Source organism: Balaenoptera musculus, chromosome 2 (assembly GCF_009873245.2).
Source record: "Balaenoptera musculus isolate JJ_BM4_2016_0621 chromosome 2, mBalMus1.pri.v3, whole genome shotgun sequence".
Lineage (NCBI taxonomy): Eukaryota > Metazoa > Chordata > Mammalia > Artiodactyla > Balaenopteridae > Balaenoptera > Balaenoptera musculus.
Window position 1 is genome coordinate 34,160,687 of NC_045786.1, and position 14,099 is coordinate 34,174,785.

General features: G+C 41.8%; 1 protein-coding gene across 1 annotated transcript; it reads left to right on the forward strand.

Moving 5' to 3' along the window:
• The first annotated feature begins 1,696 nt into the window (after positions 1 to 1,696).
• CFAP161 (cilia and flagella associated protein 161) lies at positions 1,697 to 13,874 on the forward strand. The gene is made up of 7 exons (XM_036843710.1): positions 1,697 to 1,831; positions 2,676 to 2,765; positions 3,279 to 3,511; positions 4,752 to 4,836; positions 9,442 to 9,600; positions 12,655 to 12,728; positions 13,135 to 13,874. The coding sequence occupies exons 1-7, from the start codon at positions 1,697 to 1,699 to the stop codon at positions 13,364 to 13,366; spliced, it is 1,008 nt and encodes a 335-aa protein (XP_036699605.1). The 3' UTR covers positions 13,367 to 13,874.
• Positions 13,875 to 14,099: the final 225 nt, after the last annotated feature.

The window sequence follows — 14,099 nt, forward strand, 5'->3', positions numbered from 1 at the left end:
ACCTGCTTTACAAGAAATACCAACAGAGACTCTTCAGGTGGAAAGCAAGTAATACCAGGCTGTAATTGGTATCCACATGAAAAAATAAAGATAATTATGTATGTAATTTACAAAAGAGTATAATTGCACATTTTTAATCCTGACTGATTTAAGAAGCAATTGCATAAAGCAACATGTATGTAATTGTATTGTTGATCCTGTAACATACAGAAGTGTACAATACTTGACCATAATAGCACAAAGAAAATAGGTGAGAGCAAAGCTGTCTTGGTGTAAGGACTTAAGCAAATAACTGAATCATTAGAACCTTAATAAATCATATGGAGATCAAAGTTGCCTTATCATACTCCCAATTTTACAGGGAATATGGAAACAAAGAGAAAAAACATGGACTTTGGAGTCAGAAAATCTGAGTTAAGTCCTTGCTTTGAGCAACTGTTAGCAGTTTGAACTTGGATAAGCCACTAGCATCTTTGAGTCTCATTTACTTGATTTATCAAGTGCAGTTAGTGATATAATATCTGACTTACCTTCTTTGTCCCATTTATCCTTTTGAAGGATGCTAGCATGTGATGCTGTACTGACAAAGCTCATGGCTTCACAAATGTGTGAGAATGTTCCTATTTGTATCCCAAGCTGCAGCCTGCCAGCTCAAATCCAAGTTCATCTCCAAAGTCCCCCTTCCCTCAGTTACCACCCATAGATCTCCTTACTCTCATTCTCACCATCCCCCAAGGCAGAAATGAATCTTTCTTTAAGTGCCTATGGCCCTTCATTGGCACATCTTTAATTGCACTCATTCCATTCTTTCTGAAGTAATTTGTTTTCATGAACTCTCTTCTCTTTTAGACTGAGGTTGCTGAAGGGAAGAAAGGTCCCTGCGTCTTTCATTTCTGTCCTCTCTTAGTAGACACTAAATAAAGGTGAATTACTCCATGCATTCAATCAGCATCAAGCCCTGGGGAGTCCTGCAGTAACTGTTCACCCTTCCTACTCATAAAATTATATTTTGTTTAAAAAATGTTGGCTCCAGCATATTCCGGTTTTATCAAGACTTCTTGCAAATCATAGGCTTGTCCTTGCACTTGGTATCTGGGGGAGGGGGGAGGAATGCTGTAAAGTCTGTGAAAATAAGAACCACCTCAGAAACATATAAATACAAATAGGTTAGCATGACATATTTCTTACTTTGGAGGCAGTGAAAATTTTGAGTAATTTTCTCTTCCACCTTCTTTCTGTATTTTTTTGGTTTCCAACTTTCTACATTGAGCCAGTATTATGATTAGGATGAAATGGCTGCTTGCTGATAATCAAAGTAGGCTGCAAGCAGGCTATGCTTCCATTTCAAAGCTCCTCTTTGCTGCCCCCCAAAGCAAGGGATACTCTACTTAAAAGCAATTTTCGTTTAGATTCTAAAAGAAAAAAAACAGTTAAAAATTTCTCTCTAGCGAGCATTTAGGACAGTGAGGTCTGTAGGCTCGAGTTTTTTCTCTTGCCTGCTTTGCAATTAAACTCAAGAGAAACCTAAGAGGGGAAGTGAGGCGCAGGGTGGTGGTGGGGGGGGGGGGGGGGGGGGGGGGGGGGCGGTGACAGCCCCTGGGATGGGGCCGCACCAGAGCCCAGCGCAACTCGTGTGTCGTCACTTATTGGCTAGCAGGGTCCCGGACCTTGGCCAATCGCAGGGGACCGGGTCGTCATGGCGACGGAGAGGCTAACACAGGCGCTGTGCCCCGGAAGCTTGTTCGTGGGAGAGCAGGGGACGATGGCTCAGAACCTGTACGGTCCAGGAGTCCGGATGGGCAACTGGAACGAGGACGTCTACCTGGAGGAGGTACGGAGGGAGTGGCCGGGCACGGCCCGCCCACTGCCCGGGGACTCCCACCCCTGGCCTAAGTTCGGGGCCCTACGCTGAGAATCCCAAGCCTCCTTTCGCACCCAGCACACACCCAATGTCCCTAAAATCCCAACTCCCTCTGAACGCCCTAAGAATCTCACTGGCTGACCCGCAGGTCTCACGCCCTTCTCGTTACCCGCGTCTCTTGGCCTCCCAAACTCTCAAGGCCCCTGCCTGTGTCTCTCCCTTAGTCTAGAGCCCCAAGAAATTCCCTCTGTTCCGCAGAGACAGTCTCCGAAGCTGCGGTCCAGGTGAGCAGGTAGACTCTAAGCAGAAATACTGCCCCCATCCGCCACCTTGTCCCACATCCCCTCCTGAGTGTCCCTGTAGCATCCCTTTTACTGACCTTATACTCATTGCCCTGAATTGTCCTATGGCGGTCTTAACAAGACCCTGGGCCATCCTTTAATGGAACTAGTTGGGTGGGGAGACACTTTCGGTGTCCATCATCATACAACTAGCAGAGACCTCAGTAGGAGGGGATATATGACCTCCAAATGTTACTCATCATTGTCACTGGTTGGAGTAATTACAGGTGATGTTTCTTTTTTGTGTCTTTCTCCTTTTTCTAAACATTCCACAATGAAACAAAAAATAAAGTAATGCTAAAAAAGTTATGCTAAAAAAAGTCCCCCATTCCCATTATGCTCACATTTCTTTTTACGTTCTCAAAGTTTGCTTTTACAACTTGTCGTGCTTTGGACCTAAAAGCTCTCAGTATCTCTATTATTCAGGACTATTGTTGACCCTTTGGGTTTCAATCATTTTTCTCTTTAACCAGGAGCTCATGAAAGACTTCTTAGCAAAGAGGGACAAGGGACAACTTCTCATACAGAGAAACAGAAGACTGAAAGAGAATCTTTTGAGACCGGTAATTTTAAATTCAAGCGTTGTTTTCAAAAGTCTATCAAATGTGAGACTGTGTTAAGCAAGCAAAAATTCCATAAGTGAGTTGTCATTTGGAAAATGCCAAGTCTTCTCTTTAGATAACCACAATGTTTAAAATTCCCTAAGATTTTAGAAACATGAGAAGTTTGCTATTATGTTCACCTGCATTTTCCAAATTAAGAAATGACTAGATTGATACATGCACGAGTAAAATGCCCTTTAGTTGGTGCTCAAGAAAATTTCTAGGAATGTTGAATAAATTAATAGTGGAATCAACCCATGTAATTTTTCATCAGCTTTATTTTACTTCGTTTGGGTTTATCAGGGGCATTGATTTGGCAAATTGGGAGCAGATTGGTGGCAGGAAAAGGAAGAAGAAAGATTTCAGGAAATTCAAGTCAATCCCTTCTTAAAATAGGGTACATCTGCAGTGGCCTCGGCACTGGCTGTGAAGGAATCGCATGGTTTATCTGAAAAACTCCTATTTAAATTGTAGATGCAGCTTTCCATATCTGAAGACGGATACATTCGCTACGGCGACAAAGTGATGCTTGTGAATCCTGATCACCCTGAGACAGAAGCTGATCTGTTTCTGGGCGGGGACCTGAGCTTGTGTATGACTCCAGATGAAATTAAAGCCCATCTGAGTGACGAATTAGAGGTGCCCTGTGGCCTGAGTGCAGCTCAAACCAAGATCCCAGTTGGCAGAAACACTTTTACCATTTTGTGGTAAAGATACTTTAATTTTAGGCTCATTTTCATCATAAATATCTGTTTTCACTTGCATTTTAAGGATGCCCTGGGATTAGAGCAGTGCTGATTGGAGGCAAAGGTTATGTGAATATTCTCTGTGATTCTCATCTTGCTTTCTTATCTTGAGAATGATTGTCAAGGGGCCTTTACAATCCTGTTACCTTAAACATCAGGATAATGGGTAATTTGATTTCAATTCACATCAGGATAATGGATAATTTGAATTCAATTCAAAATGCTTAATTCAAAAGTATTGGATCCAGGGAATTAAATTCAGAATCTGCCCAGAAGCAAAGTGGGTTTTCCTAATAACATTTCATAATGCTTTGAGCTCATTTGAGTGCTTTCATTGTTTTTAATGCTACTCTGTTATTTCTACGTCAGAAATATATAGTTAAATGCAAGGTAGCAGTACATGGGGATTTGCTGTTTTAAAATTAATTGTCCACTAAAAAAGTACTTGAATTTTTGGAGATGAGCATTTAAATCCTTAGAGAATAGATACATAATTACAATAAAAAGTCATTGCTTTCAGTTTGTTACTAAACTATGATAGCAAGTTTATATGACAGGGATATAACTAGTCCTTTAAGTCTTTAGATTTTTTGAATACACATAATTTATGTTAAAACAGCTAAAAATTGATCACAATTTCTGTTTCCTGGAAGATTAAGAGGGAGGAGTGTATTAAATGTCTACAAATTTGTTACCTTGCTTCTCTCTAAAGTTGTCAGTGTATGGGGATGTCATATATAGAACAGGGAATATAGTCAGCAATATCATAATAATTTTAAATGGCAACAGATGGTAAGTAGATTTATTGTGATCATCTCCTAACGTGTATAAATATCAAATCATGATGTATACACTTAAAACTAAATATAAGATTATATATCAATTATACTTCAATTAAAAAAAAGATGTCAGTGGACTTGGACCAATTCATTAGTGTAGGACAGTATGACTTGCTCAGTCTACCCTAGGCTCACAAAGTGGGAACACTGTGTGTTCCGACTGTGTTGGAAAACAGTGAGTAAGGTGCCAGCAAGACTTGAAGGCCAAAAGAAAAGACCTTTTGGTAAGTGACTTATTTCAGTTATGGTACATGAACAGACATTACTGAGAAAATTATAAACAAAAGTGCATACACAAAAAATAGAGCTGTAGAATGATCCTAATACAGAGAATTTACATTCTATTAATTCTCCACTGACAGTGCAGCTGGAGAGGTCATTGGTCAGGTCCTTAGATACGGGCAGAACTTTCGCCTCGGGATAGCAGGAGGATTTGCAGACAGAATGGTAAGTCGTAACACTGCACGTCTACTTTGGACCAGTCATTTTTGTTTCCATGTGGGCTAATGGCTACTTACTGAAGTGGACAGAGAACTCTATGGGCATGGGCTCCATCTCTGGCCTCATTATGGTGTCAGCCTGCAGCTTTTCCAAGGCAGTTTGGGGCCAATGCTTTCCTTCTAACCTCATGAATTACAAAAATACATCCTTAAAAGCTAAAGAGTAAGGGGAAAAAAAAAAACCTCTTTGCAATGCAGCTGGTAAAAAGCAAAAATTTATACCACCTCCACTTGCAAGTTAAATGATCAGATTATGTAATAATAATCTGACAGCTGTTTAATGTCACCAATGCTAACACATTTGCATAAATCAGGGAGCATAAGTCTTTGATCTTTACCTCTACCTTGGGAATTAGGCAGTGTAATAGAACCAGACAAATATGGATTTGAATTCCAGCTGAGATGCATACCTAAGGGTTGGGACTTCGGGTAAGTTATTTAACCTTTTTGAGTCTTTCTATAAAATGGAGATTATTTACTTACTACGTGTTTAAGAGCTTCACATATGTTAACTCATTTATTCCCCCCAACAAGTCTTTAAAGTAGGGACTATTTTATCCCTGTTTTACTGATGGGGAAACCGAGGCACAGCAAGTTGAGTGACTTCGCTCCAAGTCACTTGGCTACTAAGTGGCAGAGCTGGTAGTATACATAGCATTTTTCATTGAATCAGAGATTCCATTATTGTATGATGTGGCATCATCACCAGCAACATCATTATTATTTTCATACTACCAAGAAATCAATGCTGGCAATTAAATTCTGACACACCGTAGATGGTAAGCTGTAGCCTGATTTTAAATGTGAAAATTAGAGGAAATACCCAGTTGTTGAAAGAGGAAATAAATCATCACTGTCTCATCCAGAGAGTAGCCCTACTAACATTTTAGCTTATTTTATAGAGGGAAAATCTTAAAATATAGGGAAAATTACAAGCATTACAACATTTAGATATTATTTCTTTTCTTTTCTTTTTTTGTTTCTCTCTTTCTTTTTATTTAACTTCTTTTCCCACCTCTCCCTTCCATCTCTGCTCTCCTTCTCTTTCCCCTAAATCATCTGCTCTTTGCCTGTTTATTGACTTGGGCTTAAATATCTGCTCTTCCACAGATGATAAACATTTGTCATGTTTGTTGTTAATATTTCCTCTCATTTGTTAACTTGGCTTTTAAATTGTAGTTGTTCTCATCTATTTTTGAGTAAAATCTATTAGTGCTTTTCTCTGTAATTCCTTCCATTGCTCAGAGCCTTTGAAGTCTGCTCCAAAGATATGATAAAAAGAATAACTTGTATTAATTTTTAGATGTCTAAACTTGAACTGTTGCTTAAGTCTTTCCTCCACTTGGGATTTATTTTGATAAAGGCCTTGATGTGAACATCTAAATTTCCCCCAAATGACTAGTCAGTCATATCTGTGTTATTTTTTGAATAATTATTCCTTTCTTCACTGACACATGCTGCATGCATTAAATTATTAGACATGGCTTTCTATTTGGATCCTTTGAACTGGAGTTGTTTATTTTTATTCCAGGTCACTTTGATGACTTTTAGGACTAGTTCTTTATCATTACACTTCTTTGTCTGAATTATGTTAGGAATTAATCTTTCAGTTAAATGCAATAATAATTTTTTTAAGTCCCTCTGCCCCTGTTGGGGGGAAAGTCACTTGGTATTTTGATTGGCATTGTAAAATTAAGTAAGTTCACATATTTAGTAGCTTTACAATATTTGTTTTTCTGAGATGTCTCTCTATTTCTTCAATTATTCTTTTCTATCTCTCAGTAAAGTTTTGTGCTTTCCTTCACATGGATCTGACACTGATCTCGTCAAGGTTATTCCTTGGTATCTTCTATTTTGGAAGCTATTGAAGGTAGGTCCTTTTGACAGTTGCAGCAAAAATAGAAGATAGACATTGATTTTTATACTCACCTTGGATGAAATCACTTACTCTTATGAATTCTACCTGATTCTCTTAGGACTTCTAGGTAGACAGTCATCTCATCTTCAAATTATGACAATTTTATCTCTCCTCAAATTCTTATACCTCTTATTTCTGTTTCTTGTCTTTGAATTAGCAAGCTCTTTCAGGGTATTTATGAAAAATCTGGTGATGGTGGCCTTGCAGAGGCCTGATTTTTGTTCCTGATTTCCTTATTGTTGTTCTTTATATGAACAAAGCTACGTTTGTGGTTTGAGATAGACATTATTTTCCATTTGCTCTGAATGGCATTGTCATTCTCCCCATCAGCCAGGCCAGAGCCGCAGTGCATCTTGGACCCATCTTCCTTTCCCACCCACATCCAGCTCCAGCGATTGTCAGGTCCCATGGCTCTTCCTTCACGGTGCAGTTTGGCCCGTCTTTGCACTCCCCAGTCGGTACCTGCTACCTCAGTCCACGCCCCCATAGCTTCATCCCTTTAGTCTATCCTGACTTCATCTCATACTCGCAGCGTGCTGTCAGGTCGATCTTTTAAAAGCTCAGATTTGCTCACCTTCCACCTCCACTGAAAAGTCAGTAGCGGTGCCCCCATTGCCCTCTGCATTAAGTGCTGCTGTTCACTGTGGCATTTAAAGCCCTCCCTGTCCACACTCATCCTCTCGGGCTCCCTGATACCACATCACCTCCTCCTCGGAGTCTTTCCTGAGCCCCCGGGAGAGCATGTGTTCCCATCTCTCCCCTCCTATAGCTCTTTGCATCCCTGCTGGACGCCATACCTTACAGACGCTTCCAGTTTCTATACTCAATCATCTCTCCTGTTAGTCGGAAAGCTTCTTGAGGGCAGTACCTCATTTCTGCCTTCCCCAGAGCACTTCATGGCATAGCTTTGTATAGAAAAGGTGTTTAATGAAAACCGATCAAGATATGCAGAAACGACCTCCAGGTGCAGGGCGAAGGCGAATCAGTAAACGACTAATGAGGAACTAACATTATGGACCTTTCAGCAAGATGGCGTGCTCCTTGGCGAAGTTATAGGCAACCAGAGAGCTGACAGAAGTTCCAAGTGTGGACATCAATTCCAGAGGGGCCGAGGCCCCCTTGGAGGCTCACGTATGAATATCAGCTGTGCTGGTATTGGTTTTAAGAGCACTTCACTTCATGCAATAAGTTTCATGCAACATTATTTATAATGAATAAAATATTGCTCCAGGCCTGATGCCCTGAAAAAGAGGAGGAGTCGGAATGGGAGAAAATATTTGCAAACGAAGCAACGGACAAAGGATTAATCTCCAAAATACACAAGCAGCTCGTGCAGCTCAATATCAAAAAAACCAAACAACCCAATCCAAAAATGGGCAGAAGACCTAAACAGACATTTCTCCAAAGAAGATATACAGATTGCTAACAAACACATGAAAAGACGCTCAACATCACTAATCATTAGAGAAATGCAAATCAAAACTACAATGAGGTATCACCTCACACTGGTCAGAATGGCCATCATCAAAAAGTCTACAAACAATAAATGCTGGAGAGGGTATGGAGAAAAGGGAACCCTCTTGCACTGTTGGTGGGTATGTAAATTGATACAGCCAGTATGGAGAACAGTATGGAGGTTCCTTAAAAAACTAAAAATAAGACTACCATACGACCCAGCAATCCCACTACTCGGCATATACCCTGAGAAAACCATATTTCAAAAAGAGTCATGTACCACAATGTTCATTGCAGCACTATTTACAATAGCCAGGACATGGAAGCAACCTAAGTGTCCATTGACAGATGAATGGATAAAGAAGATGTGGCACATATATACAATGGAATATTACTCAGCCATAAAAAGGAACGAAATTGAGTTATTTGTAGTGAGGTGGATGGACCTAGAGACCGTCATACAGAGTGAAGTAAGTCAGAAAGAGAAAAACAAATACCGTATACTAACACATATATATGGAATCTAAAAAAAAAAGCGTTCTGAAGAATGTAGGGGCAGGACAGGAATAAAGACACAGACATAGAGAATGGACTTGAGGACATGGGGAGGGGGAAGGGTAAGCTGGGATGAAGTGAGAGAGTGGCATGGACATATATACACTACCAACTGTAAAATAGATAGCCAGTGGGAAGCAGCCGCATAGCACAGGGAGATCAGCTCGGTGCTTTGTGACCACCTAGAGGGGTGGGATAGGGAGGGTGGGAGGGAGACACAAGAGGGAGGAGATATGGGGATATATGTATATGTATAGCTGATTCACTTTGTTATACAGCAGAAACACACTCTTGTAAAGCAATTATACTCCAATAAAGATGCTAAAAAAATAAATAAATAAATAAATAAAAAAGAGGAGGAGTGCATGAGATGGAGAGGGAGGCTGGGTTTGGTATTCCAAGGAAGGGAAAACAGTTGCAGGTGATGTGAGGGCGGGTGGTCTCAGCCTCTGAGATGGCATTTCTGAGGGAGAGGAAAGTTGAATGTTCTTGTACAATCCGTAAGAACAGGGTTTTTGAAAACTGCTTTTGAACACACTGGCCGTCCAGCCAGTTGACTGCTCCCTGCTTCCCCAGCCTCTCGGATAGCTGTGAGCTAGTCCATCTGCTTGCTGTCGTTTTCAGTTATATTTATCAAGTGACCACAGGACCCTCATGAAGTCGTCTAAGAGGTCTTGGCTCCAGGAGGTGTACCTGACGGATGAGGACTCCTACCTGAACTGCTGGCAGGCGGCCTTCCCTGACCCCCAGCTACGCCTGGAATATGAAGGCTTCCCCGTCCTGGTGAGCGCAGCCTGGGGAAGACAGACGTGTGCGCGGATGCTGTGAAGTGGGTGCGATTTACTCCTGCGTGTGAAATGGAGGCTTGTCAGGGCTCCGATGCCTTATATGCCTCACACACTTTCACGCTCTCTCTCTTTTTCATTTCTTTCTTTTTTTTTTTTTATTTTTTTTTTTATTTAAAAAAATTGTTTTTTGGCTGCACCGTGCAGCATGCAGGATCTTAGCTCCCTGACCAGGGATCGAACCTGTGCCCCCTGCAGTGGAAGAGCGGAGTCTTAACCACTGGACCGCCAGGAAGTCCCTCTTTTTCATTAACTCAAGTTTGGGAGGCACCGTTTTGCCCTGTGGCAGCATCCTGCCTTGGTGTTTCTCGACTCTGGCGGCGCACAGAATCACCTACAGAGCTTCATAAAGATACCGAGGCCCAGGCTCTGCCCCTGAGATCAGGCTGAGAACCACTGCCCCGAGATTGTAAGGGTGATGACACTGCTTTCTTTCAGGCCTCTGTTAAGTCCTCATTTCTAAAGAGACTGGGTAATCTGGGGGAAGTGCAGGACAGGGCAGGGCAGACGCACAGGTGAGCACATTGCTGGACATTTTCTCAGGAGCCTGGGCCCTGCGGACAGGAGCACAGTTCTGGATGGGAAGGCAGGTCTGGTGGGCACAGAGCTGTTTTGAGGACTAGAGGGCATGCTACTTGCTTGTGAGACATCCAGCAGACGGAGACTAAGGAGTTGTTGGAGGTTATTGGGAGAGTTACTGGATTTACAGTCAGGAAGGACTTAAAGAGTTGGCCATCCAGGAAGGGGCCCCCAGTTACCAGGCACTCTGAATCCACCTGACGCAGTAGGCTTCTCTCCCGAGCTCTGCAGGCGGACCCAGGTTTGCAAGGGTCTTTCTCCCAGCACGGAGAATATACACGTGGTCCACAACGATGCATGCTTGACAGATTTCCTCTCTTCCACTGGTCTTTGCCAGGCTTTGTTCTCCTTGGAATTGCCTCTCATTCCCATGATTTAAACTGTCAGTATCTCAGCTTCATTGTCTGTAAAATGGGGACAGATGATGATGCCTAACTTACGAGGTTTTGTGAGGATTAAGCGGTTAGTACATTTACAGCTCTTATTAGAAAAGCGCCTGGCCCAGACAGCACTCCCAAGCATTCACTGTTGTTAATTTAACGGTGGTTGTTCTATTGTTGCTGTCATTAGGTTAGAGAGGTTGGGGAGTTCAGGCACCAGGAGCTTGTTTCTCTGTTGCTAACTCAGTCCACAGCCCGAGGCAGGTCTCTGAGCCACATTCAGACACATCTGCAGAATGGGACATTTCATACCTGCCCAGCTGCTGCCCACATGTCAATACCCTCCAGTCAGAGACCATCAGGAGCACCTGGGGTTGAACGAGTCAGCTTTATTACTTGTTGCAGTGATGGAGAATGCGCGCCATGGAAAACCGTGGGGCGTCTCAGTAAGAGGCTGTTATACATGGTCCGAAAGGATACATGCACCCCCGTGTTCATAGCAGCACTGTTTACAATAGCCAAGACATGAAAGCAACCTAAATGTCCATTGACAGAGGAGCGGATAAAGAAGATGTGGTACATATATACAGTGGAATAGCACTCAGCCATAGAAAAGAATGAATTAATGCCATTTGCAGCAACATGGACGGGCCTAGAGACTGTCATACTGAGTGAAGCAAGTCAGACAGAGAAAGAAATATGATATCGCTTATATGTAGAATCTGAAAAGAAATGATACAAATGTACTTATTTACAAAACAGAAACAGACTCACAGACTTAGAGAACGAACTTATGCTTACCAGCGGGGAAGGGGGGGAGGAAGGGATAGTTAGGGAGTTTGGGATTGACATGCACACTCTGCTATCTTTTAAATGGATAACCAACAAGGACCTGCTGTATAGCACAGGGAACTCTGCTCAATATTATATAACAACCTAAATGGGAAAAGAATTAGAAAAAGAAGAGATACATGTATATGTATAACTGAATACGTTCGTTGTACACCTGAAACTAACACAACATTGTTAATCAACTATACTCCAATATAAAATAAAAAGCTTTAAAAATAAAATAAAATAAAATAATTAGAAAGAAAGGACAAGTTATAGAATTGGGGCTGTGGCTGGGAGATTTTAGTGAGAGTCTCAGGAAGTGGGGCTTTGCCCTGGATTGGAATCTGTCAGGAAGCAGGGCTGTCTCAGTACATCTTATCTATAGAGGGCAGGCCAGAGCACGGCCAAAGCTGTCATGAGTAAGGAAGCAGGAGTCACTCCTATTCTCTAGGAGAGGAGGACATTTGGTATTTTGTGGCTTGGGCAATGCTCATGTCTTTGCTGTGTTCAGACATGATCACAAAGTGGTCTTCTTTTTGTCTTGCCGCACCGTGGTCACAGCGTGGCCTTGTCTGATGTGGGCACTGTGTGAAATTGATTATATGCCACAGGGGAACACTAAGGCAGAGCCCTGGGTGCCAGGCCAGTTCCCGGATGTCAGGGACTGCTTTTCCCCATCTCACACTGCTTTTAGCTTACACGAGTCAGGATTTTGAAATAATATGTCTTTTGTTTTCTGATTATAAACAATATATGTTCACTTATGGAAAGTCGGAAGAGTACAAAAAATAATATGATGATTACCAGTTGTTCCATCTTCTAGAGAAAGCCACTGTTATCATTTCTTTTTCCATGCATATGTTGTTTTTTTAATTTAGTTTTAATTTTTTAAAAAAATAGGACATCAGGAATATTCTTATTTTTTCCACTTAACACCACTGACCATATTTCAACTTGTCAAAGATCTTCTCCAATATGACTTTAAATGATTGTATAGTGTTTCATCATATGTGTATCTATAATAATGTATTTATTAATCTATTATGGTTTGGCTTCTAGGTTATTCCATCTCTCTCTCTCTCTCTCTCTCTCTCTCTCTATATATATATATATATATACTATATTTCCAAATTTTTGCTTTTAGGAAACTGGAGGCCTTAATTCATAATTCAAATAACATACTCTCTTTATCTTTAAAGGCAAATGCAAAAATTCTTATCAATCACTGCCACACGAATCGGGGGCTGGTGGCCCACCGGCATCTTTTCTTAAGGTATTGTATAGCAGGGTACAAGAAAATGCCATGCCAGAGGGCAGGGGCTGTGAATATAGGCAAAGAAGTTCAATTTAAAGAGGATGGCCACGCACAGAAAAAGTCCTTTGATGACGAAATATCGCCACCATAGATGGTGTGAAAGCTCCTATTAGAGTCCCTTCTATTATACAGGTCCTTCCCCACAGAGGACTTTAGCTATAATGGGATCCTATCTACCTGGTCCTTGCCCAAATAGGATGAGTCTTGTTGGCAAACACATAGTGTTTTAGAGACCACCCCCCCCCACCCCCCACCAAGAGCTTTATATAGCAGTCTGTTGAATTAGGTGCTTTGAGATGAACTTAACAGCTTACTGAGGGTTGTAATTCCATTTCCAACCAGTGTTAATTCTTTCTTGCCCCAGTACCTATTTTGGAAAGGAAGCAGAGGTCGCTGCACACACATATCTGGATTCACACAGAGTTGAAAAGCCAAAGAACCATTGGATGTTGGTGACTGGGAATCCCCGGAAGGACTCGTCCACCATGTTGGACCTGCCTAAACCGCCGGCGGAGGACACCCGAGTCCTGGAGCCGGTGGCGGAGCCGGGAGGCAGGAACGCACCTGGTGCGCATGCGTGCACTCGTCCGATGTAGCTTTACAGGAAATCTATCTTGGTCATGCCTCATGCTTCTTAAAGAAGGCACAGAACTCTCTCAACATTGTATTAAAACAAAGGCTGTATTCAGATTATTGAATTAACGGTGGAGGTCTAGGGCACAGGAAAAAACAAACAAAAAACCTTGCCTTGGGCCATAGCTCAGAAATGGTCTTTGAAGGTGACAGATGATATTTCTTTGTTGATGACCAAATTCTGAAGACTCAGCTTCCTTTATTTAGATCCTACAGCAGCAGCTTCTGTAAGGACTGTAAAAAACTCGTTACTTTTTAAAAATGTTACTTTTTAAAGCTATGTCTGTATAATGAAGCTATTGGAACTTCACTGAATTTCTGGCACCATTCTCTTTCCCCCGACTCTGTACAATGTACTAAGAAATCAAAAATGGGTAGCTGTGGACTGTGGCCTTACTTTAGAGTTGAACATTTTCCCCCTTGTATTTTTGTGTCTCCTTCTGGCTTGCGGGGGTGGGCTCAAGACCTCTATTTGACCTCCATTATTTTGTAATGATTTTCATGTTGCAGAATCTCCTTATTTCTACCTTATCTTTGAAACCAGTGCATTAGTTGTGGCATTCACATCATCAGACAAAATACATATATATCCTTCCATGTGTTTGTCCATCTACTCATTCTTTGTCGAGTACGGAGCACCTATGATGTGTAAGGTGTTGTAATGGGATGAAGAGATGCCCAGCCCAGGAAGTAAAG